This window comes from Salvelinus alpinus, chromosome 19 (assembly GCF_045679555.1).
Source record: "Salvelinus alpinus chromosome 19, SLU_Salpinus.1, whole genome shotgun sequence".
Taxonomy (NCBI): Eukaryota; Metazoa; Chordata; class Actinopteri; order Salmoniformes; family Salmonidae; genus Salvelinus; species Salvelinus alpinus.
The window spans coordinates 52,110,103-52,138,037 of NC_092104.1; the positions used below are offsets into that span (position 1 = coordinate 52,110,103).

The following is a 27,935-nucleotide window of genomic DNA, read 5'->3' on the forward strand; positions in this document are numbered from 1 at the left end:
CTTGCCTGCTACACATTTGTGATTATTTAATTATCCCATGCCTGCCTGCCTGCCCCACCCCACATGTTGTTTGACAAATGACTAGGTTCGCCTCATCAAGCTCATGAAAATGTAAACTAATGGGAGGTGTGGCTTGGCTCTGTGCCAGACTTCCAGACACAAATGGCCTGAATAAATGCTGGCACATGCTGCAGCTCCTCGTAAAAATGCTCAGGGAATATGAGTGACACGGGTGTCCTAACAAATCAAATTTAAGAAGTTATCTGATTGTTGAATTTCTTTTCCCCAGTCAGTGACTCTCTGTGGACATTTGGGGTGTGTGTTGGTGTATGCGTGTGTGTGACTGAGCAAGATAGTAGGGTACATGGCTGCCATTTGCCTTGGTATTATCAGATTACTCTCCAGATGAATTATATTATGACTTATTTTATATTCCATGCCCTCAACATGAAATATATATATATATTCTGCATGAAATATTATGTTCAGACTCTGCCTGGATAAGGGAAGTCATATCACGTTGGGTTTTGTTCATGCTACATTTTAATAGTAAAGCGCTTTGAGTATGACCACACCGAGGGCTCAGACAGACAGGTGTGGGCTCACAGTGACATCATTAGTGGCCCAGGAGAGGTCCAAATGTCTAACATTACATAATATATTAATGATAACAATATTTTACAATATACACACAGAAATAAAATGTGCCTACAAGCACACACCACATTCATACATTTGACATTTTGCTCCTCCCACGGTCATCCAATCACATCATTCTCTCCAGATGTTGCTCTTGGCTCCTACAATCAGAATTCAACTGACAATCATGACACTCCTTCCTTGACATGCAGTTGTTACTCTTTATCACAAATGTTGTACATGGAGGATGTTTCTGACACTACTGTGTCTACTATCACAGAAATAGAATGAAATTCTATTTTTATGTCTACTAAACTGTAGCTCCTCCCTCCGCCTGATCCCTTAGCAATAAAAATCTTGCTAATAAGATCATTCTTCCACTGTAAAAATAACATTTCCCCACCCTCCTGTTCGCCACCTATCACGTGCATTTGTCTCTCCTCATCACATATGTCATAGTTAACTTAAAAATGTAAATTGCTGCTATCCCAAGCTTTCTTGTGACTTGTTGAGAATATAATTTGCCAGTACATGGTACTTTTCATTCACTACCTGTACATTGATCTATACAATAGCTATCTGCAATACAAATGACCATGGCTTCGACACAGAGGCTTCATATGAAGACATTCAACAGCATAGGAGATTAGACTTCACTACTAACCATGATGTGAATGATGTCAAAGGACTCAATACTAAAGCCAAATACACATGCATAACACAAGCACACATGCACTCATGCAAACACATAATTGCATAATCGTGCACGCATGCACACACAGCTTAAAACAAGCACAGTTGATCTCATATGAGAAAATCAGCTGTTCTGATATTCTAGTGTTATGGTACTCAAGTGTTCTGACTGGATTCTCCTGTGTTCTGTTATTCTGAAGTCTCATTTTTCTCTTGTTCTGTCTTTGCTGACAGTGTTCTAGTATTGGGGTGTTCTGTTGCTGTGGTTGCTCTGGTGCTGAGTTTTGGTTACTCTAGTAGTGTTCCTGTGTGGTTTCTTATCCTGTGCAGCAGGTGACAGTGGGCATCTTCTTGTTGGGACTTCTGTAGAGGTTAGTCACAGACTCCTGGTTCTCATCCCCATGAACCTGCTTGGTCATCTCTCTAATGGGGGGAGGGGGGAGGAGGAGGAGAACGAGAACAAAAGAGAAGAAGAATAGAGAAAGAGAGTTAAAGGCATACCTCCACTGTATTGGCATTAGTATAATTAAGCAATAAAGCCCGAGAGGTGTGGTATATGGCCAATATACCATGGCTAAAGGCTGTTGTTAGGCACGATGCAACTCGGAACCCACAAACTCCCGAGGTGCTTATTGCTTATGGGCATAATTGTCACGCCCTGGCCTTAGTTATCTTTGTTTTCTTTATTATTTTAGTTAGGTCAGGGTGTGACATGGGGGATGTTTGTGTGTTTTTTGTCTAGTCTAGGGTGTGTGTATTGTCTAGGGGGTTTTGTAGAGTTCATGGGGTTGTGTTCAGTGTAGGTGTTTATGTAAGTCGATGGTTGCCTGGATTGATTCTCAATTAGAGACAGCTGTCTATCGTTGTCTCTGATTGAGAGCCATATTTAGGCAGCCATAGGCATTAGGTAGGTTGTGGGTAATTGTCTATGTTTTGACGTTAGTTGCTTGTGTCTGCACTTACGTTTGATAGCTTCACGGTCGTTTGTTGTTTTGTCTAGTTTGTATTAGTGTTCCTGTTTGTTTCTTCTTCTATTAAAAAAGAAGATGTATTTATATCACGCTGCGCCTTGGTCCTCTCTTTCACATAACGACGATCGTGACAATAATAAACTGGGTGGTTCGAGCCCTTATTGCTGATTGGCTGACAGCTGTGGTATATTACATTTACATTTAAGTCATTTAGCTGACGCTCTTATCCAGAGCGACTTACAAATTGGAAAGTTCATACATATTCATCCTGGTCCCCCCGTGGGGAATGAACCCACAACCCTGGCGTTGCAAGCGCCATGCTCTACCAACTGAGCCACACGGGACGGTATATCAGACCTATTACCATGGGTATGACAAAACATACATTTTACTGCTCTAATTACGTTGGTAACCAGTTTATAATATCAATAAGGTACCTCGGGGGTTTGTGGTATATGGCCAATATACCACGGCTAAGGGCTGTGTCCAGGCACTCCGATGCGTCATACGTAAGAACAGCCCTTAGCTGTGGTATACTGGCCATATACCACACCCCCTTGTGCCTTATTGATTAATTAGAGTACAGAACACTCTTGCACACTAGAGGCCAGCAAAACTTTACATGTTGTTCTACATTTTGGTCCTGTAAAAAAATATTAAAAAGTATCCAACTCAGTCAGATCAGAGAGTACTCTAAGGAGCAACACATTTACAGGTAAAGATCACTTAGCAGAGAGAGAACAGAGATGTCTAGGATCCGGTATTTCTTACCTGGCCAGATGCAGCACGGCCTCTATGACATTAGATCCGTCTTTAGCACTAGTCTCACAGAAGAGGGCGTTATATGTCTGATAGGAAACAAACAACGCAACTCTCAAATCAGGCCGAAGTTCCATACATTGACCTGATCAGGCTATATTCTAGGGGACAACTAGACGTGACTGTCAATCCCTCTGAATAAGATAATCTGCAAAATGACAAATGTAACTAATGTAAAAGGTTTAAGTAAGACGTTGGGGTTTAGTGGTCTCACCATGGCCAGCTTCTCTCCGAAGCTGGTGGGGACACAGGTGACACTGTCCTGTAGCGCTTGCTCCCTCAGGTCACACTTATTTCCAACTAGCATGATGGGAATGTCATCCTGGGACACGTCCTGAACACAGATGGACAGCAGGTTAAAACACAGGCCAACAACACCGACAAACACAACACTGCTATCCAAAACTCAAAACTGATATGCGTCCCAAATGGCACCCTATTCCCATTATTGTGCACTACTTTTGACCAGGGCCCATATGGCTCTGGTCAAAAGTAGTGCACTGTAGGGTGCCATTTGGGATGCACACACTTATCACACAACTCAACACTGCGATGACATGGACACAACGTTGCTTCAACCAGTTTTTGGCCAGTGGGATGTTGCTATAACTAGCAACAAGATAGGCTAATGTTTAGACTTTAGAGTTCGTGATCTGGTTAATGATTAGCCCAATGGGGTAAATTGGCAACCTTCAGCCTAATTATTAGCCACTATGCTGCATCGGGTGGGCTACACCAGGTGATAATAATGGTTACCAAATAGCACACGTGCCTGATAATATGGATTATTGTTATATTGGGTTCATTTCTGTAGGGGGAAATTACATTTTAAATGTTTTTTTTTTTTAAGAGGGTGGATCAGCTTTAATGTTGCGGATAGATTGTTGCTTCAATCAATGTAATTGTCTGCATCATTTCCAATCCCCCATATATTTTTGGGGTAAATATATATATATATCTATATATACATACATACACATACCCACATATGTACATATACTGTATATAAAAATACATATATATACATATATACACTTTAATTTTTTAATATATTTTTTAAAAATATACCTTCCTTTATTGTTCCCTGCAAACCCTTTCACCCCTCCCCTTAATTGGAGTAAACTAATAAACAATAACACTTAGGCTTCTACTTCCAGCTTATACATACTATACACATTTTACAGACACAATCTATTTTACAATAGTTATATTTTGTTTGTTTTTAGCCCTGGCCTTCCTCTACTTCTGATGTCTATCCAGTTTGATTTATTTTTGTCATATATTTTAAATGTTTATATTCATTCATTTTGGAGTAGGATGTCATTTTAAAAGTCACTGTGACTGTCTCACAGTCATTCTCCTCCCAAAAAGTTTACATCCCGTGTCATCACCCAGATGTGTGCTACACATTGGTGGTGGATGAGGTGAGTTTTAACCTTACTATGTGGGGTGGCAGGTAGCCTAGTGGTTAGAGCGTTGGCCCAACAACTGAAAGGTTGCTGGATCGAATCCACGAGCTGACGAGGTAAAAATCTGTCTTTCTTCCCCTGACCAAGGCAGTAAACCCCTGTTCCCCGGTAGGCCGTCATAGTAAATAAGAATTTGTTTTTAACTGACTTGCCTAGTTAAATAAAATAAAAAAAATAAATGTGAAGTGCTTTGAGCATCTTGGAAAAGTGTCATATCAATTGGATGTAAAAATGTATTATATAAATTATTACTACCTCAATCATGTCCACCCATTCTCTCACGTTGAGAAAGCTCTTTTCACAGGTGACATCATACAGCAGGAGGACCCCGTCGGCTCGCCTGAAGTAGGACTTCGCAATGCTGCGGAACCTAGGACACACACACACACAGGGATAGAGGTTAACAGAGCACCACTACATAGATTGGCTGAAATAGACATGTTCACTCACACACACACGCATGCAGGCAAACACACACACACAGCTCTCACTAACCCCTGACCCTGACTCTAACCCTAAATCTTCCCTAACACTAAACCTAACCCCTAAACTCTCCTTTTTACAAGTGAGGAATGTTCTCACTTCTCTGAATATTTGTTGGTTTACACTTCTTGTGAGGACTTTTGGTACTCACAAATATAGTCAAACGTGTCCACACACATACACACACAAACACACACCTCTCCTGGCCTGCTGTGTCCCACAACTGTAGTAGGGTGGGCTCTCCATCCACTACTAGAGTCTTCATCTGAAAGTCCACCCCTGAGGATCAACACAAGAGGACGTTCAAACACACTACTCCAAAAGACAATCCCATTACCATCGAAATATACATTCTATATCTGTCCCAGGCAACTAGGCATGCATACAAGACCAGCACCATGGGATAGAGCCTTTGGAGACTTAACAAGCCAAGCTGTGTCGGGGAGAGTAGTGTGAAAGCGTGCTTAACCGAGCCCGAGCGGTGCAGCTAGACTAACTCCTTGTTCACCATTTACAGTCAAAAGTAATGTGCGGATAGAATGATACTGTAAACAGGTGAGAGCTAACACAGGCGCGCTTGACACACCCACCCAGGGTAGCGCTGCTGTTTCCTCGGAACTCGTTCTTGCAGAGGCGGAGCAGGAAGCTGGACTTGCCCACCGCTGCGTCGCCAGCCAACACCACCCTGTAGGCCTTCTCTGATGTCATATAGCCCAGGTCAGCTGACTCCTTCTCTTTACCCTATACACACAGAGAGAGAGAGAGAGAGAGGGGGAGGGAGACACAGAGAGAGAGCGAGAGAGAGCGTGAGAGGAAGAGAGAGTGCGAGCGGGAGCGAGAGAGAAAGAAAGAAAGTGAAAGAGGTTAAAGGCACACCTTTAATGTACCGGACCATGTCATAATACTGGAATGATGTCAACTCACTTGTCATGCATAGTCAACAATCAACAGTTTCTCCTGAACTAAGTCAACCATTTACACAAGTGTTTTCTAATACGTCTGCCTGCTAACCAAGTAAATCCGCCAAGTGTCTGTTTCTTTTTTAAATGGTTTTAAAGCTCCAAAATGTGCTTTTAATTGAGTTCTACAATCCAGGATTTACGCTCTCCTCTCTTCTCACACCACTGCCCTCTGTCCTATACCTCATTGGTGATGGCAGAGAGGGCCTTGCGTGTGGACGCTCCAGAGCTGGTCCGGCTGACTGACTCCAAAGGTTTCCAGTCCAGGACAGAATCACTGTCTGATCCAAACACCATCTCATCCCGCATCTCTGTAACCTGACACAATAACACTATCGCATTAACATCCTTAAATAATGAGCGTTATCAGTAATAATAAGTGTACGTAGTACAAGTGGATGACGACGTGTGTATAACGTCTTTGTGTGTATGTGTTGTGCGTTACTGTAAAGTGTGTGTGTGTTTGTGTGTCTGTGTGTGTAATAAGCATGTGTCTGTGTGTGTGCGTATAGTGCGTACATGTATGTGTGTACTACGGCATAGTCTATGTGTGTGTGTTTGTATGTAGTGTGCGTGTGTGTGTGTGTGTATTACTGTATGTTTGTGTGTCTTACGTCGTTGTCTGAGTGGTCCCCCGCAAGGCTGTCTGTGTTCCCGGCCATCCTCTGTTCCTCCTCGTGCTCTTTCACCTCCTGCTCAGAGTCATATCCGTTGTTGGAGCAACGCAGCGTGGACATGCCGCTGTCTAGGCAGCTCTCGGGCAGGCTGTCTACCTCACAGCTGCGTTTGCGCTGCATGGCCGGGTCACACAGAGCCAGGGCTAGGGTGTCCAGACTGGTCCGCCGACACCCCAGAGAACTCCTACCACCTTCACCTCCACAAAGGCCCAGCAGGTCTTCGTCCACATCCACACCATCCACACCCGCCTGGTAGAACCTGGGACAGTATAGACAGACAGAGGCATTCCTGTCAGTCACAACATCCACACAGTCTACTCGAAACAGAAACTTTTCCTCGCTACAGTGGTTCCTCCTTTAAAAGTTGCGAGCTTACACCGCGGGACTTAAGAGGTACCCAGAATCAGGGCTTCATTGATCCCGACCACCGCAGGGGGGAGTTAGAGCACTCATCAGGGTCCCAAGGTTTTTATATGACCAATCATATCGAGTGGTTCCAATGACAAATTTGACATTATGCCACCCGTCGCTGGTAAGTGTATGTAAACTTTCGACTTCAACTGTACCTACACACGTATCTACAGTTGAAGTCGGAAGTTTACATACTGTCACGCGCCTCATTTCAACAATCGTGACAGAACCACAAACGGACAAAGCAGCGTGGCCAGGAGGAGCAGACATCCTGGACATGGGAGGATATCTTGGACGGTAAGGGATCCTGGACGTGGGAGGAGATCCAGGCCGGAAAGGATCGCCTTCCATGGGAGCAGACGGAGGCAGGAACAACGACGACGCAGGGGTTCGCGACCACGACGGAAGCCTGAGAGGCAGCCCCCCAATTTTGTTTGGGGGGGGGGGGCACACGGGGTGGTTGGCGGAGCCAGGGTTTAAACCAGAGCCAACTCCCCGTACTCACCGTGGGGAGCGTGTGACCGGGCAGAAACCATGTTTTGCGGTGATACGCACTGTGTCCCCAGTGCGCATCCACAGCCCGGTGCGTGCTGTGCGAGCTCCCCGCACTTGCCGTGCGAAAGTGGGCATCTGTCCAGGACGGGTGGTGGCGGCTCAGCACGCCTGGTCTCCAGTGCGCCTCTTTGATCCAGGATATCCTGCGCCGGCTCTACGTGCTGTATCTCCGGTGCACCTTCACAGCCCAGTGCGTCCTGTGCCAGCTCCCCGCACGTGCCGTGCGAAGGTGGTCCTTTGCCCAGAACGCGTTGTGCCAGCTCTACGCTCTAGACCTCCAGTGCGCCTCCACAGTCCAGTACGTCCTGTGCCTCCTCCCCACACTCGACCTGAGGTGCGCGTCACCAGCCCGGTGCCACCTGTATCGGCCCCACGCGTCAGGCCTCCAGTGCGCCTCCCCATTCCAGGACGTCCTGTGCCTGCTCCTCGCGCTCGCCCTGAGGTGCGTGTCACCAGCCCAGTACCACCAGTGCCGGACCCACGCACCAGGTTTCCGGCGACGATCCCCAGTCCAGAGCTTTTGGCGACAGTTCCCAGTCCAGAGCTTCCGGCGACAGTTCCGAGTCCAGAGCTTCCGGCGACGTTTCACAGTCCGGAACCTCCCGCGGCGTTTCACAGTCCGGAACCTCCCGCAACGGTCCACAGTCCGGAACCTCCAACAACGGTCCACAGTCCGGAACCTCCAACGACGGTCCACAGTCCGGAACCTCCAACTACGGTCCACAGTCCGGAACCGCCAACGACGGTCCACAGTCCGGAACCTCCTGAGACTGTCCGCAGTCCGGAACCTCCTGAGACTGTCCGCAGTCCGGAACCTCCTGAGACGGTCCGCAGTCCGGAACCTCCTGAGACGGCCGGTAGTCCGGAGCCTCCTGCGACGGTCGGCAGTCCAGAGCCCCCGGCGATGATCCACGGTCCGCGATGATCCATGGTCCGGTTCCTCCGGCGACAATCCACGGTCCGGAGTCCCCGACGACGATCTACGGTCCGGTCCCTCCGGCGACGATCCACGGTCCGGTTCCATGGAGGCGGAGGGATCAGCTAGCGGAGTGAGGTCTACGTCCCGAACCGGAGCCGCCACCGAGGCTAGATGCCCACCCGGACCCTCCCCTATAGAGTCAGGTTTTGCTGCCGGAGTCCGCACCTTTGGGGGGGTACTGTCACACCCTGACCTTAAAGAGCCTTTTTATTTCTCTATTTGGTTAGGTTAGGGTGTGATTAGGGTGGGCATTCTAGTTTTTCGTTTCTATGTTGGCCTGGTATGGTTCCCAATCAGAGGCAGCTGTCTATCGTTGTCTCTGATTGGGGATCATATTTAGGCAGCCTTTTTCCACCTTTCCACCTTTCCCATCTTGTTTTGTGTTTAGTTGTGTTGAGCACTGCATTACTGCACGTTTGTTTTTCTTTGTTGTTTTGGTTGTAAGTTTTCACTATTAAATATAATGTGGAGCTCTACGCACGCTGCGCCTTGGTCGCCTCATTTCAACAATTGTGACACATACTCTAAAGTTGGAGTCATTAAAACTCATTTTTTAACCACTCCACAAATTTCTTGTTAACAAACTATAGTTTTGGCAAGTCGGTTAGGACATCTACTTTGTGCATGACACAAGTCATTTTTCCAACAATTGTTTACAGACAGATTAATTCACTTAATCACAATTCCAGTGGGTCAGAAGTTTACATACACTAAGTTGACAGTGCCTTTAAACAGCGTGGAAAATTACAGAAAAGGATGTCATGGCCTTAGAGGCTTCAAATAATTGACATCATTTGAGTGGATGTATTTCAAGGCCTACCTTCAAATACAGTGCCTCTTTGCTTGCATCATTGGAAAATCAAAAGAAATCAGCCAAGACCTCAGAAAAAAAATTGGAGACCTCCACAAGTCTGGTTCATCCTTGGGAGCAACTTCCAAACGCCTGAAGGTACCACGTTCATCTGTACAAACAATAGTATGCAAGTATAAACACCATGGGACCACGCAGCCGTCATACCGCACAGGAAGGAGACGCGTTCTGTCTCCTTGAGATGAACGTACCTTGGTGCGAAAAGTGCAAATCAATCCCAGAACAACAGCAGACCTTGTGAAGATGCTGGAGGAAACAGCTACAAAAGTATCTATATCCACAGTAAAACAAGTCCTATATAGACATAGCCTGAAAGGCCGCTCAGCAAGGAAAAACCACTTCTCCAAAACCGCCATAAAAAAGCCAGACTACGGTTTGCAACTGCACATGGGAACAAAGATCGTACTTTTTGGAGAAATGTCCTCTCGTCTGATGAAACAAAAATAGAACTGCTTGGCCATAATGACCATCGTTATGTTTGGAGGAAAAGGGGGAGGCTTGCAAGCCGAAGAAGGAAGGAAAATGAAGTGGATATAATGAAGCAACATCTCAAGACATCAGTCAGGAAGTTAAAGCTTGCTCGCAAATGGGTCTTCCAAATGGACAATGACCCCAAGCATACTTCCAAAGTTGTGGCAAAATGGCTTAAGGACAACAAAGTCAAGGTATTGGAGTGGCCATCACAAAGCCCTGACCTCAATCCTATTGAACATTTGTGGACAGAACTGAAAAAGCGTGTGCGAGCAAGGCCTACAAACCTGACTCAGTTACACCAGCACTGTCAGACGGAATGGGCCAAAATTCACCCAACTTATTGTGGGAAGCTTATGGAAGGCTACCCGAAACGTTTGACCCAAGTTAAGCAATTTAAAGGCAATGCTACCAAATACTAATTGAGTGTATGTAAGCTTCTGACCCACTGGGAATGTGATGAAAGAAATAAAAGCTCAAATAAATAATTCTCTCTACTATTATTCTGACATTTCACATTCTTAAAATAAAGTGGTGATCCTAACTGACCTAAGACAGGCAATTTTTACTAGGATTAAATGTCAGGAATTGTGAAAAACTGAGTTTAAATGTATTTGGCTAAGGTGAATGTAAACTTCTGACTTCAACTGTACCTACACACGGTTATATATATTGGTCATGGCTCCTGAGTGGCACAGCGGTCTAAGGCACTGCATCTCAGGGAAAGAGGCATTACTACAGTCCCTGGCTTGAATACAGTCCCTGGCTTGAATATCACATCCGACCGTGATTGAGAGTGCCATAGGGTGGCGCACAATTGGCCCAGCGTCATCCGGGTTTGGCCGGTGTAGGCCGTGATTGTAAATAAGAATTTGTTTTTACCTGACTTGCCTAGTTAAATAAATGTTCAATTAAAAAAACTACTGGCGCTAACTGCAGCGCAATCAATAGGAGGTGAACAGTGGCTGGTGCTGACAATATAGCTAACTTGTTATGCAAGTGTTGCACACCAACAGATGGAGAAAACCTACACCAGTCAATCAATTCATTTCAACAATAATCTTCATTTTAATTTGACTTTACAAACAACATTAATTAATTGGAGTCTATTTCTTCGGAGCCTGGACCAATATAAAATAACTTAACTGGCTGAGATAGGCTATGAGGCTGAAGTAGATTTTTTTTTATTAGGCCTACTTACAATTTTTGACCAGTGACAACTGGTAGATACAAATGATTTGTGACATTGTGGTTACAATAAAGAATGTAAACAAGATGCTGTGTCTTCACAACTGTAGCAGGTGTAGCCCATCATGCAAATGTTTCCTATTAGCAGGACAATATACTTTTTATAGCCCGGCTACTGTTGTGAAAATCCCTCAACTTGCAATGTATTCGATGCTTAAGTACTCTAAAGTGTTACATTTCTAACTCAAAACAGCATTACAGTATTTCTTCATCAACATCTTTATGCTTTTGTTAATAAAATAGAGAAAAAATACATTAAAATGCGGATGTTTATTTAAACTACATTTTAGTCACACTTCCACCCAGCTCCACGACCACAGGTAAAACCTTGCTGAAATGAACGGCATTTGTGGAGAGTCAGGCGGCATTGGCGGAGAGTCAGGTGGAGAATGACGCGTAGAAAAGGACGAGGAACGAGATGGAGTCACAATCCATGCCAGGCACACCTGTGAGCTCTGGAACTCCCCCTCCGACAGGCAGAGTCAACATACGTGGCGGGTTCGTCAGGTCATCGGTTCACCCTGACTTTCCATTCCTCTTCTGACAACAGAACTTGACCAACTGCTCACCGGGCACAGCAAGGGAAGGCCGGACCGTTATGCTGTTCTGCTATTCCAAGGATGTGTAACCAAAGAGAGATACCACGAGTGGGCACAGAATACAAACTGGGATGGATCCCGAGACAAATGTGGCTTACTAGTGAACCTCCGGTTCTTCATCATTAATACTGTGTCTCAGAAGTTTCTGTCCATGACTGATGCAACCCGAAAAGCATTAAAGACAGAGTTATTGAGTACTTGAGGTAACCGAGAAAGTCTGGACATGGCCTGCTCTCTCTTATGTAAGGAATTAGGCACTTTCCTATGTTTCCTACAGTATGTACTATAGGCTATGTTTACTTGTATTATATCTTCAAAATGCTTAAATGTTTTTTTTATCCAAATGTAAAAGCATATACTGTACAGTACTGTTTTTCTTCATCAGCATCTTTATGCTTTCGTTAATAAAATAATGATAAAATACTCTTTCAAAATGCTGATGTTTATTTAGTTATGGATCCATAACGAATTACTATGGGAATAAATATCACTGAATTACAGAAATATTGGAACAAAGTTGTCTAATGAAGGTAACAAATTGTTGCTTACTGGAAAATACTCTTTCAAACACACAGTCACATTGTACAGCGCCATTATGGCTATTAGCAGGGCTATATTTTGGCCTTTATAAATATTATTTTGGCCGTTACTCAGCTTACAATTGCTCACTGTCATTTTTTTGAAAACGAAATAATCTCCAAAATATCGTTATATTTAACCTTCCCGCTGTGGACGTCTATTTCAACACTGTTTCGCGCTGCTCTGAGTTAAGCATGGAGAAACTAAAATGTTCAATTATATTCCATGATATTCTTAAGATATATGTGTTGACTGAATATAAGCAAGTGATGTCTGCTAAATAATCAAGTTAGGTCTCTCCAGAAAGAAATAATTCAAAATAACCAACTGGCTCTATTTACAAATTAGTGAGAATGTCTCACCCTATGTTCAAGAATTGCCTTTTTCCTCGCTCACTTCTTATAGCTGCAGGGGCATTATTGAGTAGCTTGGATGAAAGATGCCTCTACTGTGAAGTGGGGCCGAAGGAGACAGGAAATAGTCAGGTCTACCATGACCTGGCCATGCACGTTCACATGAGAGGGAGCTATGTTCCATCGCACATCTGAAGTCAATGTAATTCTCCGGTTGGAACGTTATTCAAGATTTATGTTAAAAACATTCTAAAGATTGATTCAATACATCGTTTGACATGTTTCTACTGACTGTTACGGAACTTTTGGACATTTCGTCTGCTTTTAGTGAACGCGCTTCCTGACGTTGGATTTGTTTACCAAACACGCTAACAAAAAGCTATTTGGAAATAAATTATGGACATTCCGAACAAAACGAACATTTCTTGTGGAAGTGGGAGTCCTGGGAGTGCATTCCGACGAAGATCAGCAAAGGTAAGTGAATATTTATAATGCTTTTTATGAGTTTTGTTGACTGCACAATTTGGCGGGTAACTGTATGGCTTGCTTTTGTGGCTGAATGCTGTTCTCAGAATATTTAATTTGGTGCTTTTGCCGTAAAGCTTTTTGAAATCTGACACAGCGGTTGCATTAAGAACAAGTGTATCTTTAATTCTATGTAAAACATGTATCTTTCATCAAAGTTTATGATGAGTATTTATGTTATTTGACGTGGCTCTCTGCAATTTCTCCGGATATTTTGGAGGCATTTCTGAACATGGAGCCAATGTAAACTGAGGTTTTTGGATATAAATATTAACTTTATCGAACAAAACATATATGTATTGTGTAACATGAAGTACTATGAGTGTCATCTGATGAAGATCATCAAAGGTTAGTGATTCATTTTATCTCTATTTCTGCTTTTTGTGACTCCTGTCTTTGGCTGGAAAAATGACTGTGTTTGTCTGTGATTTTGCGGTGACCTAACATAATCGTTTGTGGTGCTTTCGCTGAAAAGCCTATTTGAAATCGGACACTTTGGTGGGATTAACAACAAGATTACCTTTAAAATGGTATAAAATACATGTATGTTTGAGGAATTTTAATTATGAGATTTCTGTTGTTTGAATTTGGCGCCCTGCACTTTCACTGGCTGTTGTCATATCATTCTGTTAACTTCTAGTTCCTCCCAAACCCGGATCCGGGAGCACCCCCCACAGTAAAAAAGCTGACTAGCATAGCCTAGCATAGCGTCACAAGTAAATACTAGCATCTAAATATCATTAAATCACAAGTCCAAGACACCAGATGAAAGATACACTTCTTGTGAATCCAGCCATCATTTCTGATTTTTAAAATGTTTTACAGGGAAGACACAATATGTAAATCTATTAGCTAACTACGTTAGCAAAAGACACCACATTTTTTTACTCCACCAGTTTTTTACTCCATCAGTAGCTATCACTAATTCGACTAAATAAAGATATATATAGCCACTAACCAAGAAACAACTTCATAAGATGACAGTCTGATAACATATTTATGGTATAGCATCTGTTTTTCTAGAAAAATGTGCATTTTTCAGGTATAAATCATAGTTTACCATTGCAGCCACTATCACAAAACTCACCAAAGCGACTAGAATAACTACAGAGAGCAACGTGTATTACCTAATTACTCATCATAAAACATTTCTTAAAAATACACAGCGTACAGCAATTGAAAGACACAGATCTTGTGAATCCAGACAATATTTCAGATTTTCTAAGTGTTTTACAGCGAAAACACAATATATCGTTATATTAGCATACCACATGAGCTAACATCACCCCAGCATTGATTCAAGGCAAAAAGAGCGATAACGTTATCACCACCAAAATATATAAATTTTTTCACTAACCTTCTCAGAATTCTTCAGATGACAGTCCTGTAACATCATATTACACAATGCATATAGAGTTTGTTCGAAAATGTGCATATTTAGCATCACAAATCGTGGTTATGCAATGTAATCAGTCAAAACATGGCATGCATTCTGGCCGGCGCCATCTTGGAAAGGCACCTAAGTTTACGATTATTTATCGATTAGATTGACAAAAAAAATACAGGTTGGACAGCTAATGAAAGATGCATTAGTTATTAATGCAACCGCTGAGTTAGATTTTTAAAATTAACGTTACTAGACATACAGTGTGCGTTACAGCCAGACTAGTGCCGCAATAATGGCTGACAAATGCGTTTACATTTTTCCACATAAATACGGAATAAAATCATAAATAGCTCTTACTTTTGGACGAGCTTCCATCAGAATCTTGAGCAAGTTGTCCTTTGTCCAAAAGAATCGTTGCTTTGTTGTAAAACGTCCTCTTCAACTTCGGAACTAGCAGCTAACAATAGCTACGTGGCACACACATGTCCAAATCCTCAAAGCGCAATACTACGAAAATTCCGAAAATAGCAATATACTCGCATAAACTGATATAAATCGGTTTAAAATAACTTCGTTATGATGTTTCTAACACTTATATCGAATTAAATCACACATATATCTTATGCCGATAACGAGAGCTTTTGAGCATGCCATTCTGATGTCCTCTCTTGCGCCTTGACGAGCGTCCAAAAGAACGGACATGTCACTCCATGGCCTTTTATAAACTCTGAGAAATACGTAGAGACTCCATTCCACTTCTCATTGGTTACTGACATCCAGGGGAAGGCGGGTGCAGTTCATTTCGACCCATAGGGCACACACAGAGCTTTAAACTGATCTGAGAACAGAGCCTAGATTTCTGACCTTCGCATGTCCTGTCATGATTTTCGCTGTAGAAAGAGTTCTGGTTCACCCACAGACATAATTCAAACGGTTTTAGAAACTAGAGATTGTTTTCTATCCAATAGTAATAATAATATGCATATTGTACGAGCAAGAATTGAGTACGAGGCAGTTTAATTTGGAAATGTAAAAAAATAAATAGTGCTAACAGCTCCCCCTATTGACAAAAGGTTAACAGGATTGCAGCCATAGGAAGTTAAATGAAAGAAAATCTCCAAATTATTGTTACTTTTTCAGCAAAGTGATTATTATTATTATTAGTTCATTTAGAATTATATAAAATCCCCATACATATTATCACAGATCCTAATGGAAAATGCCTCTTAGATATTAATTTACAATCCTCTAAATGTAATTATTGACTGAGAGTCATGTCACTGAAAAATATATTTTTAGATATACTGTAGGCCTACCAGAGGCAAAATTTGTCTCATTAGTGTTGAGTAATGTGCTGCTAAAAGTGGTGTAGGTCTTATTTATTTAAAGAGCATATTGAAGTTAGAAGCAATAGGATTTGAAGCAAAAGCCTACAACTATCTTAGCACCGTTTCACGCTGCTGTGAGACAAGCATGGGGACCAGTCTTGATAAATCAATGAGATTTATATTTTCACTTATTAATCTCCGTTTGGGTATAGGTTAGACTAGAGTTTGAAAATTAGGGTGCAGAAATGTTATGCTCTTAGTGTAACCTTTATTTAACTAGGCAAGTCAGTTAAGAACAAATTCTTATCTACAAGGACAGCCTACTCCTTCCTCCCCATCGGGGAATTGAACCCCGGTCTCCCGTGTGCCCTGCCCACACAACACAGGGATTCTTTAGCTAAATAGCCCAGTACTGTACTGCCGACCGTCACGTTGTACAGCGCCATATTTTACTTTCCACCCTACTTTCCACCCTTTCTTGGAATAGAAACACCATAATATTAATCAAATTAATTAAGCAAGTACCAGTCAAAAGTTTGGACACATCTACTCATTCCAGGATTTTTCTTTATTTTTACTATTTTATACATTGTAGAATAATAGTGAAGACATCACAACTATGAAATAACACATATGGAATCAGTTAAGAACAAATTCTTATTTACAAGGACAGCCTAGTCAGCCTGGTCTCCGGCATGCCCGCATTCTCTAGTACAGACATGGCCTGTGCTCCCTTATGTAAGGAATTAGACACTTTCCCATGTTTACTACAGTATGTATTGTAGGCTATGTTTACTTGTCAGACTGCACAGTAGCCTAATAAACAAATGCAGGTGGCTTATATCTTCGAAATATTTAAATGTTTTATTATCTAAATGTAAAAGCATATACTGTACAGTACTGTATTTCTTCACCAGCATCTTTATGCTTTCGTTAATAAAATAATGATAAAATACTCTTTCAAAATGCAGATGTTTATTTCGTTATGGATCCATAACGAATTACTATGGGAATAAATATCACTGATTTACAGAAATATTGGAACAAAGTTGTCTAATGAAGGCAAACAATTTAGAATCCTCCAATCCTCTTATGCTGCATGCAGTCTATTCCCGACTGTCACATTGTACAGCGCCATATTTTCCATTCCATCCTAACAGAAACCCTGAGGGTTTCGTTTTTCGTTCTTCTCGGAATAGAAACACCATAATACTAATCAAATTAATTTAGCCAAATCTGGTAATGCCAATATGGAAGACTATCAAATGCTTCTCAAAGATGCCCTCTGGTGGTCAAACTAGCACTGACTTGCATTAACAGAAAAAATGGCTGACAATTAAATAACGTGCCAGAGAATTCTGCAGCAGCCCGCAAGGTGTGCTGCAGTATGACACAACTTTTAAAGGAGCAACCACTGTACCACTAAGCTAGCTCCAACAACCAAGCTAGAACATAGACTGTGCTGTTTTGTGTCCTGTATGGATGGCTATGAGTATACAATGCAAACACGCACATGTCCAGTGCTAATCTTCCATACACATGTATGTACGTGTGCAGTGTGTACCTGTATTAGAGTGTATGTACTGGACGCTGTCTGCACAAACACACCAGCAGGCTGTTGCTAGTCCAGTCCTGTCTTACCTGTCGCGGTATGGTGATGAGTAACAGATACTCTTGCTCCTCCTGCTAATGGTGCTGGCTGGGGAAGCACTGCTACCACGCTGAAACACAACCACAACATCACTGTCACAACTGTCTGGGTCACTGTGTGTGTGTGTGTGTGGGTGTGTTTTTGTTAATGTGTGGGTGTGTGTCCATTCACTTGTGTGTGCGTACGTGTGTGCGCACTGAGCTGTATGTACTGAACCCTATGTGTGAGTATAGGAATTATTGTTAGATGAGCGTGTGTGAGACAGAGTGGAAGTTATGAGGTTATGAGGAGAGTGAGTTAGGGGTCAGGACTGAAATGTGTTGTTGTTGCTGTCGTTTTTGTTGTTGTCTGTCATTGCCTCAAACATGGTTCAGTTGATTCCTCCAACAGACAAGCCCTTAGGACTGGCATTAGAGATTCAACCCTGACGTTAAAAGCAGAGAGATCAGAGAGAAAGAGAGAGAGGGGGTGATGGGAAGAGGAGGATAAAAGGGGTGTGGGATAGGGAGGTAATTGAAAGAGGGACGGAGGAACAAAGATAAGAGCCAGGGAGAGAGCAAGAGAGAGAGCGTGCTGGTGTTACCATGGCTATGTGGTTGTCTACCTCACCTTATTGCTCTTGCTGAGGGTGTTCTCCAGGGAACTGCGCAGCCCGTCGTTACTGTCATGGAGCTTCCTGTTGGCTGTTCTATAGAGGGGAACAGAGGAGGGAGAGAAGCAGAGGAGAGAGAGGAGGGAGAGAAACAGAGGAGAAGAGAGGGGAGAGGGAGAGAAAGAGAGGAGAGAGAAGAGGATAAGAACGGGAAGAGGTGATCAAAAGAGCCGTTGGCAGGTCTTCTCAGGAAAATGACTTTTGAGGGTTTCAAAAACAGACACTCTTTAAGACTCACAAAACTCCCAAGGCTTACAACTTCATGTTCCTCAGTTTACAGGTAACTCAATGTAACATCAAGTTGTGAGTCTTGAAGTATTCCTGTTTGTGGGTCAGGTGAGCATTTGTCAGCGTTCCTGTTTATGTGTCAGACAAGCACTGTGATTGGCCAGACTTACTGTAGGATCTCTATCTGTCGCTCCAGGTTCTCCCTCTCATCAGAGAACTCTCTCATCATCGCCTCATCCCTGCACATACAAACACAGTCATTCACAACGAATACATACACGTTCATAAACACTCATAACACATACTACATAAACTATAATAACACATACTACAAATCCCCCCTTAAAACACATACTACATAAACTACAATAACACATACTACATAAACTACAATAACACAAACTACACACACTCTCAAAACACATACATTAATTCTCCAAAAACAGGAGAATGTACATTCTAATAATGCAGACAAAAGCAGACACTTCAACAGTCTCAAAGAATCGGCACATTCACAACACAAACTTAGTTTGACTGGAACAAGTTCAAAGGCGAAGTGTGAGACTGGTTGCCAGGTAACCAGGTTGTGAGACTGAGTGTGAGGTCACACTAGGATATCCTGTTACAATCCTCAAAACATGTTACCGCCCCAGGGAGGGGAGGGAGCAGCCAAGCACACAGGCAGGGAGGCAGTCACACAGTCACACTGGCCTGGGGCTGTGGCCTCTACTGCCTGACTGATTGAGTGACTGGATGGCTCAAGGCGAACCTACAGCACAGGCTGGGATGAGGTGTCACAGGCTCTGTGTGCGTGTGTGTGCTCACGTGTGTGTTATGGCTTTGTGTCTCAGTGTACATTGGGATTCTCAATGTGCCACTGTAGAAAAATCAGGTTGATCATTTCACAAATAGTAATACATCTCGTAGATATTAGAGTATTACTTTTATTTTTTATTTGATTTAACCTTCATTTAACTAGGCAAGTCAGTTAACAACAAATTCTTATTTACAATGATGGCCTACCCCGACCAAACCCTAACCCGGATGACGCTGGGCCAATTGTGCACCGCCCTATGGGACTCCCAATCACGGCCGGTTGTGACACAGCCTGGAATCAAACCAGGGTCTGTAGTGACGCATCTAGCACTGAGATGCAGTGCCTTAGACCTCTGCGCCACTCGGGAGCCCTAATAACATCACTAGATTACGTTACAGCATGACATACACTACTGTTCAAAAGTTTGGAGTCACTTAGAAATGTCCTTGTTTTTGAAAGAAAAGCAAATGATTTCTTGTCCATTAAAATAACATCAAATTGATCAGAAACACAGATGTGTCTACAGATGTGTAGACATTGTTAATGTTGTAAATTACTATTGTAGCTGGAAACGGCAGGTTTTTTATGGAATATCTACATAGGCGTACAGAGGCCCATTATCAGCATCAGTCTCAATGTCAACAGTGAAGAGGCGACTCCGGGATGCTGTCCTTCTAGACAGTGTTGCAAAGAAAAATACACATCTCAGACTGGCCAATAAAAATAAGAGATTAAGATGGCCAAAAGAACACAGACACTGGACAGAGGAACTCTGCCTAGAAGGCCAGCATCCCGGAGTCGCCTCTTCACTGTTGACATTGAGACTGATGTTTTGCGGGTACTATTTAATGAAGCTGCCAGTTGAGGACTTGTGAGGCGTCTGTTTCTCAAACTAGACACTCTAATGTACTTGTCCTCTTGCTCAGTTGTGCACTGGGGCCTCCCACTCGTCTTTCTATTCTGGTTAGAGCCAGTTTGCGCTGATCTGTGAAGGGAATAGTACACAGCGTTGTACTAGGTCTTCAGTGGCTTGGCAATTTCTCGCATGAAATAGCTGTCATTTCTCAGAACAAGAATAGACTGACGAGTTTCAGAAGAAAGTTATTTGTTTCTGGCCTGTAATCAAACCCACAAAGGCTGATACTCAACGAGTCTAAAGAAGGCCAGTTTTATTGCTTCTTTAACCTCACTAGGGTATGTGGGACGGTAGCGTCCCACCTCGTCAACAGCCAGTGAAACTGCAGGGCGCCAAATTCAAAACAACAGAAATCTCATAATTTAAATTCCTCAAACATACAAGTATTTTACACCATTTTAAAGATACACTTGTTGTAAATCCAGCCAAAGTGTTCGATTTCAAAAAGGTTTTACGATGAAAGCACACCAAACAATTATGTTAGGTTAGAGCCAAGTCACAGAAAAAGACAGCCATTTTTCCAGCCAAAGAGAGGAGTAACAAAAAGCAGAAATAGAGATAAAATGAATCCCTAACCTTTGATGATCTTCATCAGATGACACTCATAGGACTTCATGTTACACAATACATGTATGTTTTGTTCGGTAAAATTCATATTTATATCCAAAAATCTGAGTTTAGGCAAGACGCTACTGTCTCACTTGGCAAAAAGACAGAGAAAATGCAGAGCGCAAATTCAAATGAATTACTATAAAAATTACTATAAAAATCAAACTTTCATTAAATCACACATGAAAGATACCAAATTAAAGCTACACTGGTTGTGAATCCACCCAACATGTCAGAATTCAAATAGGCTTTTCGGCGAAAGCAAACGATGCTATTATCTGAGGATAGCACCATTGTAAACAAAGAGAGAGAAGCATATTACAACCCTGCAGGCGCGACACAAAACGCAGAAATAAAAATATAATTCATGCCTTACCTTTGACGAGCTTCTGTTGTTGGCACTCCAATATGTCCCATAAACATCACAAATGGTCCTTTTGTTCGATTAATTCCGTCGATATATATCCAAAATGTACATTTATTTGGCGCGTTTGATCCAGAAAAACACCGGTTCCAAATTGAAAAACACCGGTTCCAAATTGTGAAACGTGACTACAAAATATCTCAAAACTTTGCCAAAAAATGTCAAACTACTTTTGTAATACAACTTTAGGTATTTTTTTACGTAAATAATTGATCAAATTGAAGACGGGATGATCTGTGTTCAATACAGGATTAAAACTAACTGTAACTGTAGCTTTCTGGTCATGCGCTTCTAACAAACAGGACATTTCGAGTGACCCTCCTTCAAGATGGCCGTACTTCTTCATTACACAAAGGAATAACCTCAACCAATTTCTAAAGACTGTTGATATCCAGTGGAAGCGGTAGGAACTGTAAGAAGGTCCCTTAGAAATCTGGTTTCGCAATGAAATCTCATTGAAAAGACAGTGACCTCAACAACAACAAAAAATCGGAATGGTTTGTCCTCGGGGTTTCGCCTGCTAAATAAGTTCTGTTATACTCACAGACATGATTCAAAAAGTTTTAGAAACTTCAGAGTGTTTGCTATCCGAATATACTAATAATATCCATATCTTATATTCTGGGGATGAGTAGCTGGCAGTTTAATTTGGGCATGCTTTTCATCCAAAATTCCGAATGCTGCCCCCTACCCAAGAGAAGTTAATGAGCACAACAGTTTTCAGCTGTGCTAACATAATTACAAAAGGGTTTTCTAATGATCAATTAGCCTTTTAAAATTATAAACTTGGATTAGCTAACACAACGTGCCATTGGAACACAGGAGTGATGGTTGCTGATAATGGGCCTCTGTACGCCTATGTAGATATTCCGTTAAAAATCTGCCGTTTCCAACTACAATAGTCATTTTGTAAGAAATACAATGTCTACACTGTATTTCTGATCAATTTGCTGTTATTTTAATGGACAAAAAATGTGCTTTTCTTTCAAAAACAAGGACATTTCTAAGTGACCCCAAACTTTTGAACAGTAGTGTATGTGTATGATTTACTAACAGTTCAACACTGATTATGTAATACATGAAGACATTTGTAAGGCATTTTACAAGAGATTGTACCGACTATTGTGCCTCATACACAATGGGTGTAAAACACCCATGATACAGTAAGTGTGTGTGTGTGTGTGTGTGTGTGTGTGTGTGTGTGTGTGTGTGTGTGTGTGTGTGTGTGTGTGTGTGTGTGTGTGTGTGTGTGTGTGTGTGTGTGTGTGTGTGTTTGTGTGTGTGTGTGTGTGTCTCACCGCTCAGAGTTGATGCTGTGGTCTGTCAGATCACTCTTCAGAGAGGCCAGCTCACTCTGAAGGAAGGCTATGTTAGTTTGAGACTGCATCAACTCCTGCTTCAGCCGCTGGTTTTCCTGGGGAGAGAGGGAGTGAGAGAGAGAAAGAGAGGTAAAGAGAGAGAGAGAGGTAAAGACAGAGAGAGAGAAGAGAGAAGCGTTTAGCGACAGACGACAGCATGGTCAGAGCCAGAATGAGTCAGCTCAATTGTCTTGATCAGGAAATGGATGAGAGTTAGAAAGGATGTGTACAGAGTGATATAGGACTAGCAGGAAGACCCATCTCACCAGAGTCAGTTCGTTGATCTTCCTCTTCAGGGTTGAAGACTCGTCTTTCATGTTGATGTTCTTGTACTGGTCTTCAATCTGAGGAGGGAGTAGACACCTTTAACACACATCGCTGCCTGCTGCCAGTGAATCACAATCTTCAATGGCATAGATGGATTTCATTCAATTGTGATTGAGTTCATCTGATTGGATGTCTCACATGTTCATGAACCAATGAACCAACACGCTGAGTGGGTGAACAGGAGTGATTGGCTAGACTAGTAGTCCAGGCAATAGATGCCACATTATTGGTTAATTGTTCACTTTTTCATTAACAGCATGAAACTTGGCCCCAAACTGTGTATCAAGTTTCAGACTTTATTGGAAAAGTTTATATTTATTTCACACCACCTAAAATATAAAGGTTATCTTCAGCGTGTACCCGGTGGAACAGTATAAGTGATGAATAGTCGAATGGTAAACTCACCAGCTGCATCTTCTGGAGCTTGTGCTGCAGTTCACACACCTCAGACTCATAGTGTCTCTTCAGCTCACTCAGAGCTGCCTCAGTCCTATTGGCCTCCTACCGATAACAGAATAGAACATGGTGTAGCATCATCCCATCTCTTATGGCCTCCACAAGGATACAAGACACAATTGTAAAGTCTTTCATCATCATCAAATGTTCACACACTGTCAATATACAGATACAGCTACTGTCAAGACACCAACTACTGTCCAAATCAAATGGCACAGTGTATGTGCATGCACGTGCGTGTGTTTCTGTGTGTGTGTGAATGCGGTTGTGTGTTTTTTCTGTGTGTGTACATGTGTATGCTTGTTTGCACTTCTTTTATATCACTCCTCTATGTTCCACTGATAAGAGTTTGAGCGGTGCTATTTTAGGGCAGTTTGGGTGACAGGTGGAGGTGGCCAGGGTGTATCAAGGAACATGAGCAGACCTGCCAACCCTGTCCAACTTTTTAGAGGACCAGACACGCGCGGAACACCCATTTGGGGTTTTCTTTTGCCGCATGCTCGTGCACACGCAGGTGAGTCTAGGTGTGGGTGCTTTTCTTAGACTAAGCATACAGCAGCTGCATGACAAACAGAGCTGATGTAGCCCCACTTACATAATGTACATAACTACGCACACACACAGGGGGGAGATAAGACTGTTCCCAGAGTAGAGGAATGAGAGATTCCAGGAATAGGAGTGTTCCATGGAAGTATGGAAAACCGGACGTTTTCCGTCAACATCCCACTGGAGTTACTTTTAACAAATGATTATAAATAAATTCAGTATATCAAATCTAGATATGATAACAGCTTGACATATCAGACGTCAACACAGCTGAGGAGTGTTTGAGGTTTAATGAGTAATCTGATCACAAGTCCTCTCTATTTGGCATGAGTGAAGAGATGAGCTCCACCCTTCTTATCAGTGACTAAACCCTGTAGGAACACAACCTGCCCAGACCGCATGACAACGTGGACATAATTTCTAAAGTTAGAATTGACAATCATGCAAGTGTGTGTGTGTGTGTGTGTATTTGTCACCTGTTGCTGTGTGTTGTTCTCAGCTGCATGGATGCGTTGATCCATCTCCTCCTCCATCTCACTGAGCTGCATGGCGGCTTGGTCATGGGCTCTGAGCAGAAATAAAACATAATACTGTAACTGAATGTATTATATCTGTGTTGGTGTGTGTGTATTTGGGTCGTTCCACCATTTCGGTGCCTTTTGAGAAGTGTAACTTGGTCAAATAAATGTTGGATTTCACCTAACTTTTTCCCACCGAAAAAGGTTCAATAAATAAAAATACTATAATAAATGCCTATTAAGTGCCAAATAAAGTAACAGGGTTGATTGTGACTGAGTTAATTGTTTCTTCTTAAATCAGCCATAAATCCCCTTCTGACAGAGGGAATGGAAGCTTGTTGTGTGCAACAGGAAGTGGCAATTGAATGCATTATTGTATCATTATTTTTTATAAATGTATTTCTAGCCTGTCTATCTATGGGTAACAGGGTTGACGTGTTATGCTCGACCTGCTCAGTTAAATAATAATCTTCAGAAATTACTTTGTCAAAGCAAGAAAATATCTAGGACTTTAAAACGATGGAAATTTGGGCATTAAGTGGGTTCAAAAAATCTTCCTGTAATGACACAGGGACATGTCAAAATGCAGAATTATGGCACTTTAGCAAGCCTTTATTCATATAAAAATGTGACTTATTGAATTATCCATGTGATCTAGATTAAAGAGCACTTCATTTAGTATAACAGGCTTTATAAAATTCAATATTGGTGCACAATTTCTACTTAAAATATCTAACTTCCCATTTGTATTTGAGAACGTGTACAGTATGATAGAATGTCTGCATGTGTACATTGTATGTACAATATGTGGGTTTTAAGTAAACTGCGGCTGTCGGTGAGTGTGTGAGCGTGTGTGTTAGTACCGTTTCACAGCCAGGGCCAGGTTCTCCATCTCAGCGTTGTGCTGCTTGATCTCTCTGGTGAAGCTCATAATGACTCTCTCATACTGAGGCACCATCCTGGGCTCTGTCATACTGATGTTCTGGTACAGCGTGGCTGCCTGCTCATTCCTACAGGCAGGCAGGCAGACAGGCAGACAGGCAGACAAACAGACAGACAGGCAGACAGACAGACAGACAGACAGACAGACAGACAGACAGACAGACAGACAGACAGACAGACAGACAGACAGACAGACAGACAGACAGACAGACAGACAGACAGACAGACAGACAGACAGACAGACAGACAGACAGACAGGCAGGCAGACAGGCAGGCAGGCAGACAGGCAGGCAGACGGGAGACAGGGGAATGATAATACAAGTTACTTACAACAGCATAAGGCCTTTCATCTAAAACACATTTGGAACAGCTACAGTATATTTGGAACAGAACAGCTACATTTTATTTGTAACATGCTTCATGAAACAACAGGCAGGTGTAGACTAACGGTGAAATGCTTACTTTTCCAACAATGCAGCATTTTTTTTTTTAAATGACAAGGAATAGAATACACAGCAAATAACAAATAACAATAAAGAGTAAAAATAACATGGCTATATACAGGGAGTACCAATATCGATGTGCAGGAGTACGAGGTAATTGAGGTAGCTATGTACATATAGGTAGGGGTAAAGTAAATAATAGACAGAATAGATAATAGACTGATCTGTAGCAGCAGCGTATGTGGACCAGTAGCATATGTGGTGTATGGCCTATGGAGTGTGTGTGAGAATGCATGTGTGGCGTCAATATGCATATGTGCGCATGTTATGTGTGTGCGGACATATGCAGTGTGTGTGTGTGTGTGTGTTAGGGTGTCAGTGTAAGTATGTGTGTGGGGGGTAGAGACCAGTTTGTGTGCATTGAATCGGTGCAAGATAGTTTAAAAAGAGACCCTTAAAAAAAAAAGAGTCAACACCGGTAGTAGATAAATAAACAGAAATAGTGACACAAGGAATAAATACAGTGATAACGAATAACAATATTGAGTCATAATAACATGGCTATATACAGGGAGTACCAGTACTGAGTCAATGTGCAGGTGTACGAGATAATTCAGGTAGCTATGTCCAGTACCAGTTAAAAGTTGACACACCTACTCATTCAATAATCTTTCTATATTTTGACTATTTTCTACGTTGTAGAATAATAGTGAAGACATCAAAACTATGAAATAACACATATGGAATCATGTTAAATATATCAAAATATATTTTACATTTGAGATTCTTCCATGTAGCCACCCTTTGCCTAGTAGCCTTTCACACTCTTGGCATTTTCTCAACCAGCTTCACCTGGAATGCTTTTCCAACAGTCATGAAGGAGTTCCCACATATGCTGAGAACTTGTTGGCTGCTTTTTCTTCACTCTGCGGTCCAACTCATCCCAAACCATCTCAATTGGGTTGAAATCAGGTGATTGTGGAGGCCAGGTCATCTGATGCAGCACTCCATCACTCTCATTCTTGATCAAATAGCCCTTACACAGCCTGGAGGTGTGTTGGGTCAATGTCCTGTTGAAAAACAAATAATAGTCCTACTAAGCGCAAACCACATGGGATGGCGTATGGCTGCAGAATGCTGTGGTAGCCATGCTGGTTAAGTGTGCCTTGAAATCAAAATAAATCGCAGACAGTGTCACCAGCAAAGCACCCCCACACCATCACACCTTCTCCTCCATGCTTCACGGTGGGAACCACACATGAGGAGATCATCCGTTCACCTACTCAGAGTCTCACAAAGACACAGCGGACGGAACCAAAAATCTCAAATTTGGACTTATCAAACCAAAGACAGATTTCCACCGTTCTAATGTCCATTGCTCGTGTTTCTTGGCCCAAGCAAGTCTCTTCTTCTGATTGGTGTCCTTTAGTAGTGTTTTTTTGCAGCAATTCGACCATGAAGACCTGATTCACGCAGTCTCCTCTGAACAGTTGATGTTGAGATGTGTCTGTTACTTGAATTCTGTGAAGCATTTATTTGGGCTGCAATTTCTGAGGTTGGTAACTCTAATGAACTTATCCTCTGCAGCAGAAAGAAAGAAATTCCACAAATTAACTTTTAACAAGGCACACCTGTTAATTGAAATGCATTCCAGGTGACTACTTCATGAAGTTGGTTGAGAGAATGACAAGAGTGTGCAAAGCTGTCATCAAGGCAAAGGGTGGCTACATTGAAGAATCTCAAATATAAAATATATTTTGATTTCTTTAACACATTTTTTGTTACTACATGATTTCATATGAGTTATTTTATAGTTTGATGTATTTACTATAATTCTACATTGTAGAATAAGTAGGCGTGTCTAAACTTTTGACTGGTACTGTACATATTCTGTAGTTAGGGGTAAAGTGACTAGGCAACAGGATAAATAATAGACAGTAGCAGCAGCATGTGTGAAAGTATGTGTGTGGCGTCAATATGCATGTCTGCGCATGTTATGCGTTTGTGGGCGTATGTAATGTGTGTGTGTATA

General features: G+C 42.2%; 1 protein-coding gene across 1 annotated transcript in view; it reads right to left on the minus strand.

Moving 5' to 3' along the window:
* Window positions 1-525: 525 nt before the first annotated feature.
* The window catches only part of LOC139545806 (ras and EF-hand domain-containing protein homolog), a 33,498-nt gene continuing 6,088 nt past the window's right edge, over window positions 526-27,935 (minus strand). Inside the window, exons 2-17 of the mRNA XM_071354010.1 lie at window positions 25,382-25,528; window positions 24,477-24,567; window positions 23,404-23,499; window positions 22,938-23,015; window positions 22,612-22,727; window positions 18,718-18,786; window positions 18,277-18,355; window positions 17,658-17,737; window positions 6,648-6,969; window positions 6,217-6,351; window positions 5,665-5,815; window positions 5,272-5,353; window positions 4,847-4,961; window positions 3,337-3,456; window positions 3,075-3,151; window positions 526-1,755 (exon numbers count right to left, since the gene is read on the minus strand). Of these exons, the coding sequence (XP_071210111.1) occupies window positions 1,650-1,755; window positions 3,075-3,151; window positions 3,337-3,456; window positions 4,847-4,961; window positions 5,272-5,353; window positions 5,665-5,815; window positions 6,217-6,351; window positions 6,648-6,969; window positions 17,658-17,737; window positions 18,277-18,355; window positions 18,718-18,786; window positions 22,612-22,727; window positions 22,938-23,015; window positions 23,404-23,499; window positions 24,477-24,567; window positions 25,382-25,528 (1,864 nt within the window). The 3' untranslated portion in view covers window positions 526-1,649. The remainder of the gene's footprint in view (window positions 1,756-3,074; window positions 3,152-3,336; window positions 3,457-4,846; window positions 4,962-5,271; window positions 5,354-5,664; window positions 5,816-6,216; window positions 6,352-6,647; window positions 6,970-17,657; window positions 17,738-18,276; window positions 18,356-18,717; window positions 18,787-22,611; window positions 22,728-22,937; window positions 23,016-23,403; window positions 23,500-24,476; window positions 24,568-25,381; window positions 25,529-27,935) is intronic.